At 40.0% G+C, this 20,427-nt stretch overlaps 1 protein-coding gene across 1 annotated transcript in view; it reads left to right on the top strand.

Annotated features, from left to right (window-relative positions):
- Positions 1-20,427, top strand: part of USP22 (ubiquitin specific peptidase 22) — a 186,800-nt gene that overhangs the window by 65,981 nt on the left and 100,392 nt on the right. The window contains exon 2 of the mRNA XM_065411489.1: positions 12,213-12,345. Coding sequence (XP_065267561.1) covers positions 12,213-12,345 — 133 coding nt within the window. The remainder of the gene's footprint in view (positions 1-12,212; positions 12,346-20,427) is intronic.

Here is a 20,427-nt window from a genome sequence, read left to right as displayed (position 1 = left end):
AAAGCAAAAGAGCAGATAAATCCAGACACTGAAATCCTTCTGCATCATCAGTTGAAGAATCTAAAAGGAAATCCAAACAAGATCAAACTCCGATATCAGAAGCTTTGGATTCACTCTCTAAATCCAAATCTCTCCCAGCAAAAGGACAAGTCCTCATCTGCAGAAAGAAATCTCTCTCTTGTAAGGGAAATAGGGGATTGATATACCTTGAATGATAACTAATGATTCCTTCTAGCCCTCAAAAATCAGAAAAGCTATCCCACTTCTTTTTATCCCAGAAAAAGATCCACCTATGAAGACAATAAGAAAATGGTTCACATAGTGTGACACACTTTGTCTGAGGACACCCACATCAGCCAAGGTCAGGTGTTCCCCTCCCCCACTATAGAAACTAAAATGGCTAAATGAGGATATTGTTAAAGACATAGGCATGAATCTCTCATTATTTGCATATGTATAAATCTTTGTCCCTCCCAGCCTAGTCTAAAAACTCCAAGTTACCAAGTGAGTCATATTCTGATTTCCTCTGCAAAATAGCCTATTGCACGCTCAATGGATCAGGAAGAGATGGGCAATGCAGCTGAAAGTTAAACAAACTAGAAATGTGGCTGTAAGATTGAAGGCCAAATTGGGCAAACTTTTACCCCTATAAATCCAAGTCATATGTTTTCACCTCAAATTATGAACTATACATTGTTTCCTTGTAAATCAAATATACCATGAATAATCTCTTTCATCCCATATTAGAATTTGCACATTTGTTTGCCTTATGGGTCAGATTTACATCTTTTTATATGTGGAAAATGTCTCTTATTCTAGTCTGTCCTAAATAATGTGAAATGTTTAGTATGATCAAAGAATATATGGAGTATGTCCTCCAAATTTAGATGATTATAAGGATTTTGTTGGTTTTCATTGTAAATAATTGTTGCACTCGAAGTAATAGGAATTGTATGGCACAAGAAAGAAGTGTTGAAAGATATAAACCATGGTATAATTTTGGGATATTAAGCGTAATTGCTTAAAAAGGGGATCCCAATTGATAGTTGGGGCAAATAATGAAATACAATCCTTGAAATAATCAAACTTAAAAAGCCTCTGATAAGAAAAGGATTAAGGAAATTTGTTACACAGCAAAACAGTCTTCTGATACCAATGGAAGCATCAGAGAAACTAAGAGAGCTGAAATCTGAGGATCCACTTGGCATGTGTGCAGTAGGAATCAGAGGTTGGCCCCCTCCAATGAGCCCTGAAAACAGCATATATAAACCAAGGTCACCATGTGCTCAAAATAGTGTTACTGTTATTTCAGGTTCCCCAAAAGAGGACGTTGCATGGAGGAACAGCAGCTGGAGGGGGAGTACATGTGGTGGGGTTACTCACTGGAGATGGCGGGGGGGTGGTAGTGTCACTCCTTGTCATGGTGGCAGTGTGGCTGATGCAAGCCAGAATGCAGCGACAGTTGTCAGCCCCTACCTGCAGGATCCTATCCCCAGGGCTGGGAGCTGGAGTCTGGGTGGGCGGGATCTGGCAGCTGTGGCTGCAGGGGAATGGACCAATCAGCTGCTGATGCAGGGAAGAGACCAATTGGGGCTCTTTCTGAGCTGCAGCATTTGCTTTGAAAAAATCCCGGACCCGCCCGGACAGAGGACGGAATTTCAAAAACAAGGCAATGTCTGAGAAAACCCAGACGTATGGTAACCCTAGCTCAAAAGAGTTGACTGAACCCAACACAAGAAGATGCAGAATCCTAAGTGCAACTGATGCCTGGACCAGCCGTGTGGAAAGGACTCTCTCCCATCTCAGGGTTAAGAGGATAAGTGGTGAGATCTCATCTCAAAGATTGTATTTCTCTTTCTGTTATTTAACATAAATAACTGTAGGTTATCTTGTTGAGTCTACACTCTCTAATGAGACCTCAAATAAGCATATTTTAGATTTTTAACTCCTTCCTAAGACCAAGCAAATTGGCCTAAGGGAGATTGAACAGAATTGTTTTAAGCAATTGCTTTTAATATTCTCTTTGGCTAGATTGGTCCAGAAGTGACAAGTTTAGAAGTAACTACATTCTTCAAAGTACCTTAAAGACCAGTGCAGCCTTAGAAGTGTGATAAATGTGTTAAGTACTAAAGAATTGAGAATCGTTGATCATAAGTAAATGTCATAAAAAATCTTGCTAATTTGCATTGTTCTTTGATAGAACTACAGAACCTCAACTCTAGTCTGTGATAATTGCTTGCAGGACTGTATTGTGTGGGTAGTATATACAATTGGTTGTGTCTATAGTTGTGGTGAACTTTTGATTGTATATTAATGTGCTTTTGGGTGAATTAATAAATTGTTGGTTGGTTAAGAATAAGCAAATTTCCTGATTTGAGAAATACTGTTCAGGTTAAAAGTTAACCTGAAAAGAACCCAGCATTAAACTTGTCAGCTAAAGCTCCCTCAACTCAGTAAAAGGGGTCATCCAAGTGGTCCCCAAACTGTGGGGCGTGCCCCACTAGGGGGTGCACAGGAACGTCTGGGTGGGGTCTGGCGGGCTCGAGCCAGCCGCCTGCGGAGTGGGGAGGGAGCACCACCTAGCCCCGCTCTGCCCCCAGTTCCGCTCCAGCCCTGGACCCAGTTCCAGCTATCCAGACATTAAAGGTCTGGTTACTCACAGTAACCAGCCTCCGCTACTGGGGGCAGGAAGAGCAGCAGCTGTTGCTGGATCCTGGAGGAGCACTCAGGGACGACTCCGGCAAGAGAGGTACCGGTGGCTCACCCCTCCTGCCCTGAGTGCGGCTGCCCCTCCCCCACTCTGCCCCATTCAACCCCACGCACCCTGAGTGTGGCTCCCCTTACCTGTCCTGCCCCACTCACCCCTCCACCCCCCCCCCCCGCTCCGGCTCGCAGGGGGGAGAGGTGTGGACTGGGGCGGGGGGAGCGACTGAAAAAGTTTGGGGCCCACTGGGTTATCCTGTTGGGTTTTAATATATTTGAAAACTTAGTTTGTTAGATTTCTGCTTTTAAAATCTAATTGAAACCCTGGCAAATTCATAAAATGATCCTCTTTCGCCTTTACACACAAATGTAGGAACTCTGACTCAGATGGTTACGAGAGGCTGATTCATGGGGATGAACTGGATGATCAAATTGATATTCATTCTGGAGGAATGGATCTTTGTATGTGGAGGATCATTGAGGGCCTTGTTTTGCTGAATGAAATATGAACACTTTAAACTGAAGGGGGAAAAAGCATATCAGTATTCTAGTAATCTTTGGGGGGGAAATGGTGAACCTGGAATGGCTCATTTAGAATGGGAAAGCTCGATTAATAGAATATCACTAACGTACCACATGTATCAGGATTCTTCTTCCTGGCTCTGAGCAAGCAGAATAATCATTCCTGGACGATCCTAGTGACTCATGTAGGCTGGACCAGAGTGCACAAAGATCTTCGTAGACAAAAAAAGATTGACAGCTCTGTGAAATGTGGCATTGAAATTTCCTTCATTGGCCTCAAAGAAGCTATGGCATGTTTGGTCACAACAAGGAGAGTGTTCTCTTAACTCTGTCATCTTTCTAAAGCAGGGGGGCGGGAAGGGGTGGAGTGGGAGCAGGGCCTGTGGTAGAGCCAGGGGTTGAGCAGTGAGCACTGCCCGCCACATTGGAAAGTCGTCGCCTGTAGCTCCAGCCCCGGAGTCGGTGCCTATACAAGGAGCCGCATATTAACTTCTGAAGAGCTGCATGTGGCTCCGGAGCCACAGGTTGGCCACCCCTGTTCTAAAGAAATACTTTGGAGGATTCCAAAAAGCATATGAAATCTATCAAAACAGCCCTAGTATCTGACATTGCGATTGATATTACCAATTTAGGACTAGGTTCCTTCTTTGTAATACCCTAGCATGTGGACAATGTGTTGGGACTTATTACATGAAAACTACTTTTAAGAGGAACCTTGTTGCAACCTCTTTTGTTGGGCTTAGACTACTTGAGGTATGCCTACACTATAACAGCAGCACAGCTGAAGCTATGTCCCTGTAGTGTAGGCACTTACTACAGTGACGGAAGGGGGTTTTATGTCGCTGTAGTAAATCTGCCCTGTTGAGAGGCAATAGCTAGGTTGATGGAATAATTCTTCCATTGACCTAGCTGTGTGTCCACCTAACTACTTGGCACAGGGCATGATGTTTTTCACACCCCTGAGCAATGTATCTAGGTCAAGCTAAATTTTAGGTGTAGACCAGATCTTAGAATCTACCTTCTTCCAAACCAGGCCAATCTGTCCGTTTGTTACATGGTAGTATTTAGAAATTAGATCAACTACCATTCAGTGAAGATGTCCCAGAATCTCCTTATAAGAGCAATAGACAGTGAATCCTTGCCAACTCAGAGGGACTGAAATACTGTTATTTCTCTTGGGCTGTCACCAGACCCACCCAATAGGCTCTGCAATCATTCAGATAGGATATAATTGCCAGTAGCCCACATCACTTCCTCTTATTCTCCTGCTCAGTCTGGTGAAGAAAAGCAAGCAGATCATCCACCCATTCAGAATTTGCTGGACATAGGGAAATTTCCTACTTGTGTGAAGGTTTCCAGGGTAACTAGTCCAGATTCATCATGGTCTCCGGCAAAACAGATGTGTTTGTTCAAAAGGTGTTGGATGCCCTTTAGAATTGAAGAACCAGACTGGATCTAATCTTATCTGCTCTCAACTGATCCCTCTGGAAGATAGTTTAACAGATGGATTCTCAATCTCGTTCTTACACTGTCATGTTAGGAAATAGCCCCTCTATACTGCATGTATTCCATAGATCTAACAGAGGTTTATCTGCATGTTCTACATCTTGCCACCAGTGGGTTTTCCATATCTGCAATCCAGGGTCAACACCACCAATTTGTGGCATTGCCTTTTCAGCCTTTGGCTATTCCCCATGAACAGCTTAACCTTTCAAAGAGAGATAGAAAACATCTACATTTACCATTGTCTTAATGACCTAGCTAAAATTAGTTTGTCCAAAGACGCAAGGATTCACCTGACCTGGATGTTTCACTTTCATCTTGAGTTTTGAGATACATCTTATATGAATGTCTTTTCTGTCATTTCAAGACCGCCCTTATTTCTGTGTCAACAGCAGATCTCTAGCTGTGGGTGGGAGAAAGGGAGTGAGCCTGGACCAAACCAATGTATTCAGCCTAACTGCCTTTGTGGATGGCGGGTGAGCAAGGAAAACCAGCTGTGAATGCTACCATTATAACAAACCAACTGCAGGTACAGAAAACACTTTCCTTTTTCAGGGCAATTTTTATTAATTCACGAGTATTTCTGTAGCACACATCACCATGATATTAGAGCGTCTCACAAACACTAATGAATTCAGACTCATGGCATTTTACAGGTGAGGAAATTGAGTCACAGAGCTCAAATAACTTGCCCAAGATCAAATAGTAAGTCTGGCTTACTATTACAGAACTGATAATGGAAGACCATTCTCATGTTTCCCAGTTCTGTAACCTAACTTGAGATCTTTCTTTAGAACTAAAGGCATTTTTCACCGAGATGTTCCAGCAGTAGCATCCAGCATTGTGAATTTTGTCTTCCTTGTGGTCTCCCTAGTATAACCACTCACTTGGCTTGGTTTGTGTGTCTCTCTCTCTTACACTCACACTCTGATATGAATAAAGGGAAAGCAACAATAGTTAAGTTTCACTCACGTATTATTCTGCAGGAGGAATTGGAATTCTGTCTCTCTTATAATGGCAACAGAACCTACCCCAGCCGAGATGCATTCTCTGTAGGTTGAAGGTGTACTGGAGGAAGAAGTTTTGACAGTCTGTGTAAGGTGAAGACAAGGAGTTGCCTGAGAAGATTGTACTCTTTCACAGCATGATGAGCAACACTTTCAGTTTCCCTTTTTTTTTTGCTTTTCATTGTAGGCAGAATCCTCAGTTTCACTGACCCCAGAAATTAGAACAGGAGAGCAAACAATGCTGTGTAGGTTGCGGTAATGGTATATTTTAATTCATACTTAAATTAAGTATGATGTGACTTAACAAGGTAGGCGGTTTCATTTTTAACTATAAACTTAGCAGCATTTCGGTGTTGTAACTTGTGCATAACTGATTGGAGCCAGATGTTCTCTTTATAGGAAAGTTCTAAGAGCACTTCCCATCTGCCTCCATCCTGCCCTCATAAGCAGAAAGTTGACCGTGTATTCTATACGTGATGTATTTTGTCTCTGGTGTTACAGTAATGGGAACTAACCTACCAATATAGAACAAATTATTCAATTTTACATTTGCCTTGTAGTAGACCTGAAATGGCTAAACTCCTTTGCTACCTATTACTCCATTATTACAACAAAAAAACAAACAAAAACAAAAAAACCTGAATAAATCTATTGAATAAGCCAATTTTGGAGGTAACTATAGTTCACTGAATCATCTTAATATTATTTTGGGGACAGACTTCCTGTGTGTTTTCTAAATGCATATGAAATATGCTGTTACTGGCATGCAGTGCACACACAACCCTAGTAGGACTGGATACAAAAATGAGACACTACATAAAAGGGAAAAGTCTTCTCCAAACAGATACATTAGTTTCTCTTATGAAGAGGGATAGTGATGAATAACTTCTTCCCAGGAAGTGAGCGAACAGTTTTTGTTTTGTTTTTTAAATTGAGTTTAAAAAAAACAACAACGTTGAGGCATGAAAAACATGTTGTCTCCCAGAGCTGCCCTGAATCATCCTTATATTGCTAAGAGAAGTGGTGAGATGCCAGATCACAAAATAGTTACAGAATCAGTTCCTTGTTAGAAAATTACTTCTGCTTTTAAAAAGTCAAAAGCCAATTGTTAGGTTTCAAGTCTTTCTTCAGTTCCTGGCTATATGAAATCCACCTATAAAATATAATCTACCAGGTTAATGGCGAGGAAAAGGGCTTCTGGTTTACCTGTTTTAGAGAAGCAATGCAATGAGTCAGGTAATAAATGCAGGCAAAGTGGTGATTGCTAAGATGGCCAGAAACATCACAAGGCAGATTTGACCTGAGTTCAGTATTTTCAGCATACTCCATGCGGGCAGGGGACTGGACTCGATGACCTCTCGAGGTCCCTTCCAGTCCTAGAATCTATGAAACTATGAATCCTGTCACCTCCGGAGTAATAAATCTTGCCTGTCTTGGTTTAATATTGGCTTTCTCCTCCCCCAAGGCTTTAACGCAAAAGAAATTTCATCATTAGGATTGCTTTTTGGCCTGCATCTCAAGTGTGTAGAAAGGGCCAATGATCTGTTGTATCATAGTCTTTTGTGACTATTTATGCGTTTGTCATTTGAGAAAGAGGCACAGGGAAAAGGATCCAGCTTCACATGCCTCCTGCTGCCTCTTGTGTACTGTCCTTGTACAAGACACAAGGATATTGATTGTAATATGGATGACTAAAGAAATTACAAAAGAATTTAAAAAGTGCTTACAGATACTACAATCTACATGTTGCAAGGTTAGTGAAAGTTATAAATAATAAACAGTATATATGAACCTAGAGCATTTTATTTAAAATATATATACTAAAGTAAATGTGACTTTTACCATCAGTTGAGGTCTTACTATCTGCTGAGGAAGCATTTAATTTCTCCTACAAGGGTTCTGACCCAGGATTCACTGAAATCAATTTGGGAATCTTTCCATTTTGGTCAGACACTAGGTGTATTTTTCTCAGATTGGTTCTGTTTTCCAGATAGCGTGACAACTAAAAAACCCAAACCTTGGGTTTACAGTGCTCTTCATTTCTGTTTACACGTGAGTGGCAGGACTGGGGATTCAGGAAACCCGAGTTCTCTATTCCTGGCTCTGCCACAGATTTCCTGTGCGACCTGGGGCAAGCTGCTTAACCTCTCTGTAACTCATGTTTTGAATCTGGAAAATTGGCAAAGGGGTGGGGCTAGAGAGGATTGGGAACATTTACCCACCCCAGAAGGTGTTGAGGCTGAATTTGCTTGTTGTTAGAGCCCTTGGAAATTTTCAAATGGTAGGTGCTAGAGAAATGCAAACTATTAGTAGCAGTAATTCTGATGTTAGAGCAAAGGAACTTTTAACATAAACATACTCTTCCTCCTGGTGGTATGATGGTGTTTGCTGGTTTAGTATTTAAAAAAAAAAAAAAATCTACTGCCAGGCGCCCTTAGCTTCTTGGTATATTAGTAAAGTTTCCCTTCTTTATTCTGGAGTTACCCCTTTCTCATGCCTAATAATTACTGTAATACTTGTTGGGTGCTCACAAGAACCCTATGTCAAAATTGTGTTGCCAAAATGAATGTAGCTCCTCCTTGTCTCTGTAGTTTACCCCTCTTTGGAAACTGCTGAATACCACCTTGTACCGAGTACTTTTATCTGCTTGGCTTAGGTATAAGCCTTCTAGAGAAGTGTGCATAACATTTTTTTTTTTTTTTAATTCGGAGAAGTAAAGCACCCATTCAAAGGCACTAGGTGCTTTTGACATACATTTAAAAAAAATCAAGTGTCAAGTGCCTCATCCCCTCACACCCTTTATTCTGTGTTTGTGTATATTAGGGGTGTTTAGTTTGGGTGGTTTGGGGTGTGTGTTTTAAAATGGGAGAAACAAGTGTAGATTTCTGGTTCTTCACTGTCTATGACACACACCACTGATGGAGAATTGTTTCAAGACAAAGGAATTTTGGGCAGACCTTGCTAAAATATTGCCAACGCATCATAGTGACTCTTGGAATGGCTTTAAATATTACACCATGTACTTGTATTTAAAAAGTCTAGCTTGAGATCATTTACCCCTCAAGCTGCCCCCATTCTTCTTGATAGTACACCTCTACCTCGATATAACGCTGTCCTCAGGAGCCAAAAAATCTTACCGCGTTATAGGTGAAACCGCGTTATATCGAACTTGCTTTTATCCACCAGAGTGCGCGCACCCCCCGGGGAGCGCTGCTTTACTGCATTATATCTGAATTCGTGTTATATCGGGTCGCGTTATATCGGGGTAGAAGTGTATTATCTATTTCTGCTCATTTAATGAATCTACTGAAATACTGTTCACTGGCCACAGGAGATGAAAAGTCTTTGGGTGATTTCCAAACACAGGTCTGAAAACAGCTTGACTTCCAAATGTGCTTCAATTTATTGTTTAGCATGGAAATAAGGGCAAGATTCCTTAAATCTCTGTTCCTGAAAACTTGTAAATAAAGGATATTATTTATTCTGACTTTCAGCTCAGTGAAAATTGAGTTTTTTAGCTACTTCTCAAATAGCTGGCAATATAGAGGACCGATTTACAACAGCTAAACTTTATTGTAGTCTGTCTTTTTTATATTATAACCACTGTCCACATGGACAGGGACAGAATTTTGTCATTCAAATCTACTACATTGCTTAGGGACTGCTGTTAAATGACACAAACTGCTTTCTATACCAATTCACCATGTACCCAACATGCTGCTCTCACTGCACTTGAAGCCCATGCTACTCCAGAAAGAGATTTTGGAACAGAAACTGGCATGCAAAGGAAGACTGTGAATTCAGGATACTGTCAGGTGGTAAATTAATAACAAACTTCTGACAATTGAAGACACCTGAGAGTGTCAACAACCCAATTTATTTGTCATGCCTACCCTTTTCCTTTAACTCCTGTTGAGTGTGTTGCAATACTGAGCGTAGAAAATAGCAGCCATAGAGAAATTGGCTTATTTATCCTGAGCTAATGAATGATTCATAAAGTGCCTTGTGATTACCAGTTTCCTTATGTGTGCCATGCCCTGGGTTTATAGCTTAATATGTCTAGTGGATTAGGTCTTTTTTGGAGACTGGGCAGAAGAATAGTTAACAGTAAGGACTTGCTTTTAGTCACCACTGTCTTCTGTATCAATAATTTACATGAATAGAGCCCAGCCATATTGAAGATTGAAGTCCCATCTCTGGTGTTTCTAACTCTTGACCTACTAACGTAGGTCTTGTGATAATTTTTTAAATAAAGATTGTGAATTACTTCATAATTATACTAGATTAATTTACTGTTTCATTGTTCTGCTTAATTTTGACTGAATTAAAATTACGTAACTAAAGCGTATTTATGAAAGGATGGGTTAAAAGGCAGTAAAACTGTAAGATGCTCAGCAGTTTCTGCACACTCGTGTCTTACATTTACAATACATTTAATGCTAAAAGACTTCTCATCTACAATTTGCTAAGAAGTAAAATAGCCAGTTGCTAGTCTGTCTGAGCTGTTGTCATAGCAACAATCTCTAATGGATAGGTTGATCATATTTAGCTTTTGCAGCCAAAGAGCACTGTTTAAACATCAGTTTGACAGATTTGCAGCATTTTTCTTTACATATAAATTGCGGTGGTGGTAGGCTTTGGTCCTAATTTAAAATGTTTTATTGTATGCTGGCACTGTACAGCGCTGCAACTTGCTGTGCTCAGGGGTGTGAAAACGCCCCCCCCCCCCGAGCGCAGCGAGTGCAGCGCTGTAAAGCGCCAGTGTAATCAGCGCCTGCAGCGCTGCACGCTCGCTCGCAGCACTGCAAGCTATTCCTCTCGGAGAGGTGGAGTACTTGCAGCGCTGCGAGAGTACTTGCCGTGGCAGCGCTGTGAATTCTCAAGTGTAGCCAAGGCCTCAGTGCATTAGATGGTAAACTGCTTGGCTGATTTTTACACCAAGAGTGTTGTGACAGCAATTATGGCAGCCTGGGCAAATACTGTTAGAGGTGGACTCTTCGGGATTTGTTGCGGATCATACATACTGTATAGATTAGTGGATTATTGCCTTTAAAAAGTGAGCCTTGAGTTTTGTATTTGATCAGTTAACATCTGGAAAATTTATCATTGGATTCCAGCATAAAAAAGTGCTGTCTCCATAGTCATTGACTGTAGTGGTGCTCCTATTATCTTGAAGTAGTCTTTGTAGCTTTGAGCTGTTACAGAATAGTCAATATCTGAATTTGAACACCATTCTCTTGGTTTCTAGGTTAACTTACTCATTTGTTGCTAGAATTGTTGTCCACATCACTCTGATATGAAGGAATGATTTAAACTTGAATCATTTTGGCTACCAGTGTGCAACCAAGGGTAGAACATGAAACTTAAAATATTTACTGCTAAATAGTTTGTGGTGCTTTCTTGGCCTTGTTATCCCTAAATTCTTTGTATTTGTTTGCATCAAACTAGGAATAATAGAAGTCTCTCAAGGGATTTATTGACACATCTGAGCTGGGCACCTAATGGAAGAAAAAAATAGGCAATATCAATTTAAAGAAGAGTTCTGATCAGATCAAGACTTAAAAATCTACCTTCCAATATTTGAACACTTCTTTGCCAGGGTTGTTAGTTAAAATGTACCATAGCAAGAGGAGAGCAAACTACCATGTTAGGTTTGTGTGTTCTTCACTTCAAATGACCCAGATCAGTTGTCATTAAATATCTTGCTGGACTGGATGGTGCAGGGAAATGGAGTCTTTTTAATCTTCCAAAAACTTGCTTCAAATCCAGCCCAGATTAGTTAGTGACCAAAAGACTTCTGTAGCTGGTTGACCTATATGAAATCAGTTGGTGATGTACCATCTCCAAATGCAAGATGTCAAAAACATCTTGCAATTGACACCATTGTTGGTATACACAATAGAGAAGCTGGCAACTGTGAACAGGTGTGGATGTTAGCTATTCCTAGACGTGACTTGCTCCAGATTAAGGTTTTGAAATGTGTTGGGGCAGTGGAGTAGTTTGTACTGTCACTGCCTGTAGTTTCTGTAAAAAGAACAGGAGTACTTGTGGCACCTTAGAGACTAACAAATTTATTAGAGCATAAGCTTTCGTGGGCTACAACCCACTTCTATATGCATCCGAAGAAGTGCATCTATATGCATCTGAAGAAGTGGGTTGTAGCCCACGAAAGCTTATGCTCTAATAAATTTGTTAGTCTCTAAGGTGTCACAAGTACTCCTGTTCTTTTTGCGGATACAGACTAACACGGCTGCTACTCTGAAACCTGTAGTTTCTCTGGAGCCCGAACTTGAGTTATCCCTGCTGTCAGTCTGGCATACTTCAGACAATCAATTAACTGCTCGTTTGGAGTTTATTTCTACTTCTAGATAGCTTCTTTATAAATGCAACATAAATGGATTAAAGAGTTAATAGAATGCTAACCTGTGTAAATAGGTTTTTTCCTGTTCATAATTACTGTCCATTTCTGTATTTCAGGCAAAGTCGTGCATTTGTCACATGTGTGGTGCCCACCTGAACAGACTCCACTCTTGCCTCTATTGTGTCTTCTTTGGCTGTTTTACAAAGAAACATATTCACGAGCACGCGAAGACAAAACGACACAACTTGGGTGAGCCATCCTTCTGGAATCCGTCACTAGTCCTTGTAACCCAATGTTTGGTGGTCTGTGTTTTTGTTTTTGTTTTGTTTTTCCCCCCCCGGGCTTCAGTCTGTGGCATATACCACTAATTAGCTCCTTAAACGGGAAGGTGGTCCATCTAATGTTTATATTGACTAGACCTTTTGCACTACTCTAAACTCAGTGTACTAGTGTAGTTTAAACTCTTTGTTTGTTTTCACTGCCACATAGATGCATTCCTTATTATAATTTAACTTTTCATGCTTGTAACTTCTTATTTCAATTGATGTTTCTGACTAAAAGGATGAAGAAAAAATTGAAGGAAAAAAAACCCTGCAGTAACTGTTCTTGTTTTTAAGTTTAAAAAGCAATGTTTGTTTTTTATTGGTATTTCAGTTTTTATCTTACATTTTTTACTAGGTAATATAAATGTGTGATCTTCTAATATTTTGAAAACAAAACGTCAAATTGATATTTATCATTACTTCCACAGTGAAAATTAGTGTGGTTATGTTCAGAAAAATTAGTCTTAGATTAAAAACAAAACCGGTTTCTGCACTTCTGTCCTTGCATGATTTAGTCATGTAGTTAGATTAACAACAAGAAAATTGTTCAGCTGCTGTCAGAAGTGTAAAGCTGATAGTAGAAGAGCTTTCTCTCATTCTACTTCAGCAGCATCAGCAAAATGCCCATGAAGCTCAGATTCTGCAGCCTTCGCTCTTGAGTAATCTAGAAGACTAAAAATCCACTCTTATTTTTAGATAACAAGTTGTGTTTGTAATCATGGTAGTTAAGAATGTTATTTTTGATTTTGTAAATTGAGTGAGTGAATGTGACATTGGAACATCAAGATCAAACTTTTTAGGGTTAGTTTTCTAACTATAACCACTCTCAATAATAATCTTTTGTGGGCTCTTTCCCAAATGAAAAAGCATAATTTTAGTCAATAAGTATTGGATTCCACATGCCAGACAACACTTGCATCCATTTGAGCAAAACTTTATGAAAAAGTGAGGCAGTGGAAAATCAGTTTGTTTTTTTTAGAAGCTTTAACCTGAAGTCTCAGTGAATTTGGCATATTTAAGATCGGTTTGCAACCCTGTATTTTCCCCTTTTATGAACATGGGCAGAAAGAAAGAGAATTATAGGGATGAAGGAAGTGCAGGTAGCCCATGGGGGTCCATGCACTGCCCTAAAAAATGTTTGCTGCCCTCTTTCAAGACCTAGTGATCTTCTCCACCACTAAGATTCTAGTTATATTGGACTGTGAAGTTACTGCCAGTTTCCCTGTACCATAGTTGCAGTTATTCTGTTGGAGGTGTGCATTACAATGACATACTATTCTCCTGAAGCAGGACTACCCAAAAAGAGGTCCTTTGCCTTGTATTTACCTGACTAATCCAACCTGACTAATTGACGCTGAGTGTTGAACCTCAGTATCTAGATTTCAGCAGACTAGTACAATGAATGACCAGCTGCTTTGGGGCAAAGGTAAGAAAAATACAGAATTTTTTTTTTAATATATAAAAAATCTGGGACTTTCGTGTTGTGCACCAGCAAAACTGATGCAATCCTCACTGATTCTGACATTTTCTGTTTGCAAAGTGAACTTGTTTTTTATTTTATTTTTTTTTAAAGAGGAAAAGAGAACATTGAATTCTCCTGGATCCTTAGTGGCATTTCTATATTTATCAGAAGAGTACAGCTTTTTGTTTAAAATAGAAGATAATTCTACTTATAAATTTATTTTTCGTAACTGTCCTTATCCTTTAGGATTTAAGTACTTTTCTTCAAGAAAAGAGGCAGATTTAGGGAGCAGAGATTAGCTGTGGACACATGCAAAATGTGCTAACACCCTTGCATAAAAACATGTATAATATATGTAATTATCTCACGAGAAACTAGTTTTGAGTCAGCTGACATTAGAAGGAAATAAAGCTACGCTAGAATTGCACTATGCCCCACAGATGGGGAGAACTTCTTCATTGTAAATAATGGGTTTAAAAAAATATTTTGAATGTTATGTATTTGCTATTAAATACTTTTTATTGGACCAACTTCTGTTGGCAAGAGAGACAAGTTTTAGAGCTTACACAGAGCTCTTCTTAAGGTGACCTGAAGAGGAGCTCTGTGTAAGCGTGCAAGCTTGTCTCTCTCACCAACAGAAGTTGGTCCAATAAAAGGTATTACGTCACCCACCTCGTCTCTCTTATATCCTGGGACCAACACAAGTACAACAACACAGCATGCAACATGTATTTGTTACATTAGTTTTTTCCACCTTCTGCCTTACTGCCTTCAGCATTGTCAAATACTCACCCTGTGAGGATTTTGCAAACAATGTGTCACTTTCTCTTATAATGGCTTATTATGCAAATGCCCTACCTGTATGTTTAATAAAACTATTGGTCTGATTGATGTAAATGTTGTTGAAAGGAGTAACTGGAGGTGGTTGTTTCAAATGTAAAAATGTAAAGCCGACGTGGTTGAATTATCCATTGTAAACCTTTGTTATGCATGGATCTGACACTGGATCCATGTCTAGCATTTTTGATTTAGGGTTTTCTGTGCTCTGCGTGACATACCTATTTTGAAATTTTAAATTAACAGCTTAATTTTACTGGTGGTAGAATTACAGGAGTGTAAAATAATTGAAATTGAGAATATTTCCTATAACACAATCCCATGAACAACTCTTAAAAATAATTTTACAAATGGTATCCCAAGATAACTAATATCATGTCCTTAAAATGCTGTATGGCAAATTACTATATAGGGTTAATAATTGAGGGAGAAGGAAATTAAAATGTCCAGGCAATAGAGGAAAGCCAAAAAAAAACTTCTAAGATTCTAAATCAGATAATAAGGTAGAGGGACAGACACTTGATGGCTGTTCCAGATGGTATGAGCTATGCAGGATAAAGACTTGAGCATCAGTACTGGTGAGATGATGTGAAGGAACAGAGAAGAATTGAGGAAACTCTTCCTAAAGGATTAGAGTGGGACTCCTGGCGTGGACTGGAGCAACTCCATGGAGTTATTAATTAAAAAAAAAAAAAATCTACATGCAGATCTAGAAGACACAGACAGACCATAATTAATTGACCATCTAGAGTTTTGAAGTCAGTCTTTTAAAAAATAAAACAGCGGCTTACTTTTCTTAAAGTCAAAACTGATAGAATCAAGCTAGAAAGAGCTATTTGATTAGGACCATCACCTCTGGGCACAAAAATAAGATCTTGTAAGGGTCTGTATGTAATGCGATAAACAAAACATCCTGGAATCTGCAAGAGTTATCAAAAATTTAAAAGGAAAGCATAAATCAGGATCATATATCAGAATCACATCCCCAAGTTCAATAGGAATGAGCTACATTTAAAAGAGTAAGGCAGATCCTTCATTCCGCAAACATCAGATTCATTCATTCGCCTCTACCTAACCACTTTTAAACTATTTTATAAAGGACAGAATGGTTTTCTCTTTCCCTCCAGCAAACGATGAAGTATTGAACACTCCAACAACAGAACAATCTACATGAGTTCTAAAAACCAAACTGTGACTTACAAAAACAAAACATTTCGTTTTAAAAATAATTTTTCTTCCTCTGCATCCTTATCTCCCTTCTTACTATAAAATGCCAAGCATATGCTTTGAGAGAGTGAGAGTGGGAGGAGAGAGAGAAAGTGTGTGCGTGTGTGTGGTGGTGCACACAGTCCTTTAGAGCTTGAGAGAAAGTTTTAAGTATGGGTTGACAGAGACTTTAAGTCCCCCAAACCCTAAAAGAACCAAGAATAGTAATTCGGAAACTGGGCCAAACTTCTGGCAGGGACTCTTTGTTTTGGTTGCACAGCAACTTCCACAATAGGATCCTGGTCCATGAGTGGGACTCCTGGGTGCTATGGTAATACTAATAATAATTAATAAACTGCATACTTTGTATTGAATCATAGAAGATTAGGTTGGAAGGGACCTCAGGAGGTCATCTAGTCCCACCCCCTGCTCAAAGCAGGAATAACACCAACTAAATCGTCCCAGCCAGGGCTTTGTCAAGCTGGGCCTTAAAAACCTCTAAGGGTAGAGATTCCACCACCTCCCTAGGTAACCCATTCCAGTGCTTCACCACCCTCCTAATGAAATAGTGTTTCCTAATATCCAACCTAGACCTCCCCCACTGCAACTTGAGACCATTAATCCTTGTTCTGTCATGAGGTACCACTGAGAACAGCCGAGCTCCATTCTCTTTGGAACCCCCCTTCAGGTAGTTGAAGGCTGCTATCAAATCCCCCCTCATTCTTCTCTTGTGCAGACTAAACAATCCCAGTTCCCTCAGCCTCTCCTCATAAATCATAGAATATCAGGGTTGGAAGGGACCTCAGGAGGTCATCTAGTCCAACCCCCTGCTCAAAGCAGGACCAATTCCCAACTAAATCATCCCAGCCAGGGCTTTGTCAAGCCTGACCTTAAAAACCTCTAAGGAAGGAGATTCCACCACCTCCCTAGGTAACCCATTCCAGTGCTTCACCACCCTCCTAGTGAAAATTTCCCCCCTAATATCCAACCTAAACCTCCCCAACTGCAACTTGAGACCATTACTCCTTGTTCTGTCATCAGGTACCACTGAGAACAGTCTAGATCCATCCTCTTTGGAACCCCCTTTCAGATAGTTGAAAGCAGCTATCAAATCCCCCCTCATTCTTCTCTTGTGCAGACTAAACAATCCCAGTTCCCTCAGCCTCTCCTCATAAGTCAGGTGCTCCAGCCCCCTAATCATTTTTGTTGCCCTCCGCTGGACTCTTTCCAATTTTTCCACATCCTTCTTGTAGTGTGGGGCCCAAAACTGGACACAGTACTCCAGATGAGGCCTCAACAATGTCGAATAGAGGGGAATGATCACGTCCCTCGATCTGCTGGCAATGCCCCTACTTATACAGCCCAAAATGCCGTTAGCCTTCTTGGCAACAAGGGCACACTGTTGACTCATATCCAGCTTCTTGTCCACTGTAACCCCTAGGTCCTTTTCTGCAGAACTGCTTCCTAGCCATTCGGTCCCTAGTCTGTAACAGTGCATGGGATTCTTCCGTCCTAAGTGCAGGACTCTGCACTTGTCCTTGTTGAACCTCATCAGGTTTCTTTTGGCCCAATCCTCTAATTTGTCTAGGTCCCTCGGTATCCTATCCCTATTCTCCAGCGTATCTACCACTCCTCCCAGTTTAGTGTCATGTGCCCCAGCCCCCTAATCATTTTTGTTGCCCTCCGCTGGACTCTCTCCAGTTTGTCCATATCCTTTCTGTAGTGGGGGGCCCAAAACTGGAGGCAGTACTCCAGATGTGGCCTCTCCAGTGCCAAATAGAGGGGAATAATCACTTCCCTCAATCTGCTGGCAATGCTCCTACTAATGCAGCCCAATATGCCATTAGCCTTCTTGGCAACAAGGGCACACTGTTGACTCATATCCAGCTTCTTGTCCACTGTAATCCCCAGGTCCGTTTTGGCAGAACTGCCGCTTAGCCAGTCAATCCCCAGCCTGTAGCAGTGCATGGGATTCTTCCATCCTAAGTGTAGGACTCTGCATTTGTCCTTGTTGAGCCTCATCAGATTTCTTTTGGCCCAATCCTCCAATTTGTCTAGGTCATTCTGGGCCTTATCCCTACCCTCCAGCATATATATCTCTCCCCACATCTTAGTGTCATCCACAAACTTGCTGAGGGTACAATCCATCCCCTCATCCAGATCATTAATGAAGATGTTGAACAAAACTGGCCCCAGGACCGACCCATGCGGTACTCCGCTTGATACCGGCTGCCAACTAGACATCGAGCTGTTGATCACTACCCGTTGAGCCTGACGATCTAGCCACCTTATGGTCCATTCTATCCACCTTATAGTCCATTCATCCAATCCATACTTTTTTAACTTGCTGGCAAGAATACTGTGGGAGACCATATCAAAAACTTTGCTAAAGTCAAGATATATCATATCCACTGCTTTCCCCATATCCACAGAGCCAGTTATCTCATCATAGAAGGCAATCAAGTTGGTCAGGCATGACTTGCCCTTGGTGAATCCATGTTGACTGTTCCTGATCACCTTCCTCTCCTCAAGTGCTTCAAAATGGATTCCTTGATTATTATTTTTTTTTTTTCCCCCCCCCCAGGGACTGAGGTGAGACTGACCAGTCTTTAGTTCCCCGGATTCTCCCTCTTTCCTTTTTTAAAGTTTGGCACTATATTTGCTTTTTTCCAATCGTCCAGGACCTCCCCCAATCACCACGATTTTTCAAAGATCATGGCCAATGGCTCTGCAATCACATCAGCCAACTCCCTCAGCACCCTTGGATGCATTAGATCTGGACCCATGGACTTGTGCCTGTCCAGCTTTTCTAAATAGTCCTTAACCTGCTCTTTCACCACTGAGGGCTGCTCACCTCCTCCCCATACTGTGCTGCCCTGTGCAGCAATCTGGGAGCTGACCTTGTCTGTGAAGACCGGGGCAAAAAAGCTTTGAGTACTTCAGCTTTTTCCACATCATCTGTCACTAGGTTGCCTCCCCCATTCAGTAAGGGTCCCACGGTTTCCCTGACCACCTTCTTGTTGCTAACATACCTGTAGAACCCTTCTTGTTACTCTTTAAATCCCTTGCTGGCTGCAACTCCAATTGACCCATTTTGCTAATTCACATGGACATAAATTATAGCTACAATTTTTGCTATAGGAAAATTTAGGAGAATAGGAAATTTACTCCAATATTATCACGGAACAAGTGTGTCTTATAAAAGCTAGAAAGACAAAATTGAGTTTGATACAGAATTTGAACAGTGGCAGCACATACTCTATGCAGTACCATGGACTTCTTGGTTGAGATATGATGTCACGTCTTCCCCCATTTACTTTGATAAGAGGAACAAGACAAGAATGTTCATATTTATCTTTACTGTTTTGACGTAATGTTAGAACCACTTATTACCTAAGTAAGATTTCACATACTTGGGTAAATACCTAGACTTATCTGGGTATTAACATTCCAATTTACTTTAAAGAAGCAAAAGATAAGTAGTGAAATGCTGATTTAACAGATAAAAGCAGATTTCATGAGATGGGCCAATCTTGTGTCTTCTGTGAGAAGAAATTTATGAAAAATAGACATGTTTACCCAGAGTCTTTAATAAACAAATGTTTCCTAATAGATTTGAATACATATTTTTATTAAATAGAATTTAAGGATTTTATATAGCAAATTTTATTCTTAGAGATCAAGGGGGCTTTGTTTTTCCCACATTAAATGTTATGTTTAATAAGCGCACTTAAAGTATTAAACTAAACTGAAAATAAGATACTACAGTTGTAATTTCATTCAATTTGAGTAGTGTTTTGCATATCAAACCTATTTAGGAGTCTTGTTATGTTGTAAAACAACCAATATCTTGAAAGGATTAGGAAACCTCTACAAATCTGGAAAAGTATTTTAAAGGGGGAAAATAAAGCAAAATAAATAGCCGTTACTGTGGCTGTCTACCACTAGTCCATAACCCTAATTTTCCTATAGGAATGAATAGTTCAGTATATTAAAAAGGCACAAAAAACTATTTCATTATTAAGCTTTCCTTACAGAAAATAGCTTTATTTATTTTGAAAATAAAGAAAGCAATAATATCAAGGTGTCATACCCCTTTTTATTTGTAGGCAGAATACTTTTAATGAAATATCATTATATAATCAAAAATTGATCCATGTTATTAAAAAAGCAGGAGAATGTTTGTATATTGCAGCATGATGTAAAGTATTAAAAATAATATAAAAATAGTTCATGTACCGTACCAAAAGTGTGAAAAAAGCTAGAACATTTCCAGTTGCACAGGACTCTTCAAAGATATATAAAAACCTTCACACACTAACAAGTAATGCCCCTGGAAAATCGTACATAAATTATATGTATCACCATATTTTATGACATATGATTTTAATATCAAATATTTATGCTTTTATTTAAAACGAACATTATGTCCAATTGTGTATACATTCACTATTTTCAGAACCAAAGCTGGCTCAAATTTGGTTTTGTAATGGAAGTTATTTT

The sequence above is a fragment of the Emys orbicularis genome, chromosome 10 (assembly GCF_028017835.1).
Source record: "Emys orbicularis isolate rEmyOrb1 chromosome 10, rEmyOrb1.hap1, whole genome shotgun sequence".
Lineage (NCBI taxonomy): Eukaryota > Metazoa > Chordata > Testudines > Emydidae > Emys > Emys orbicularis.
The sequence above is the reverse complement of the archived record's forward strand: the minus strand, read 5'-3'. Positions and strand labels throughout refer to the sequence as shown.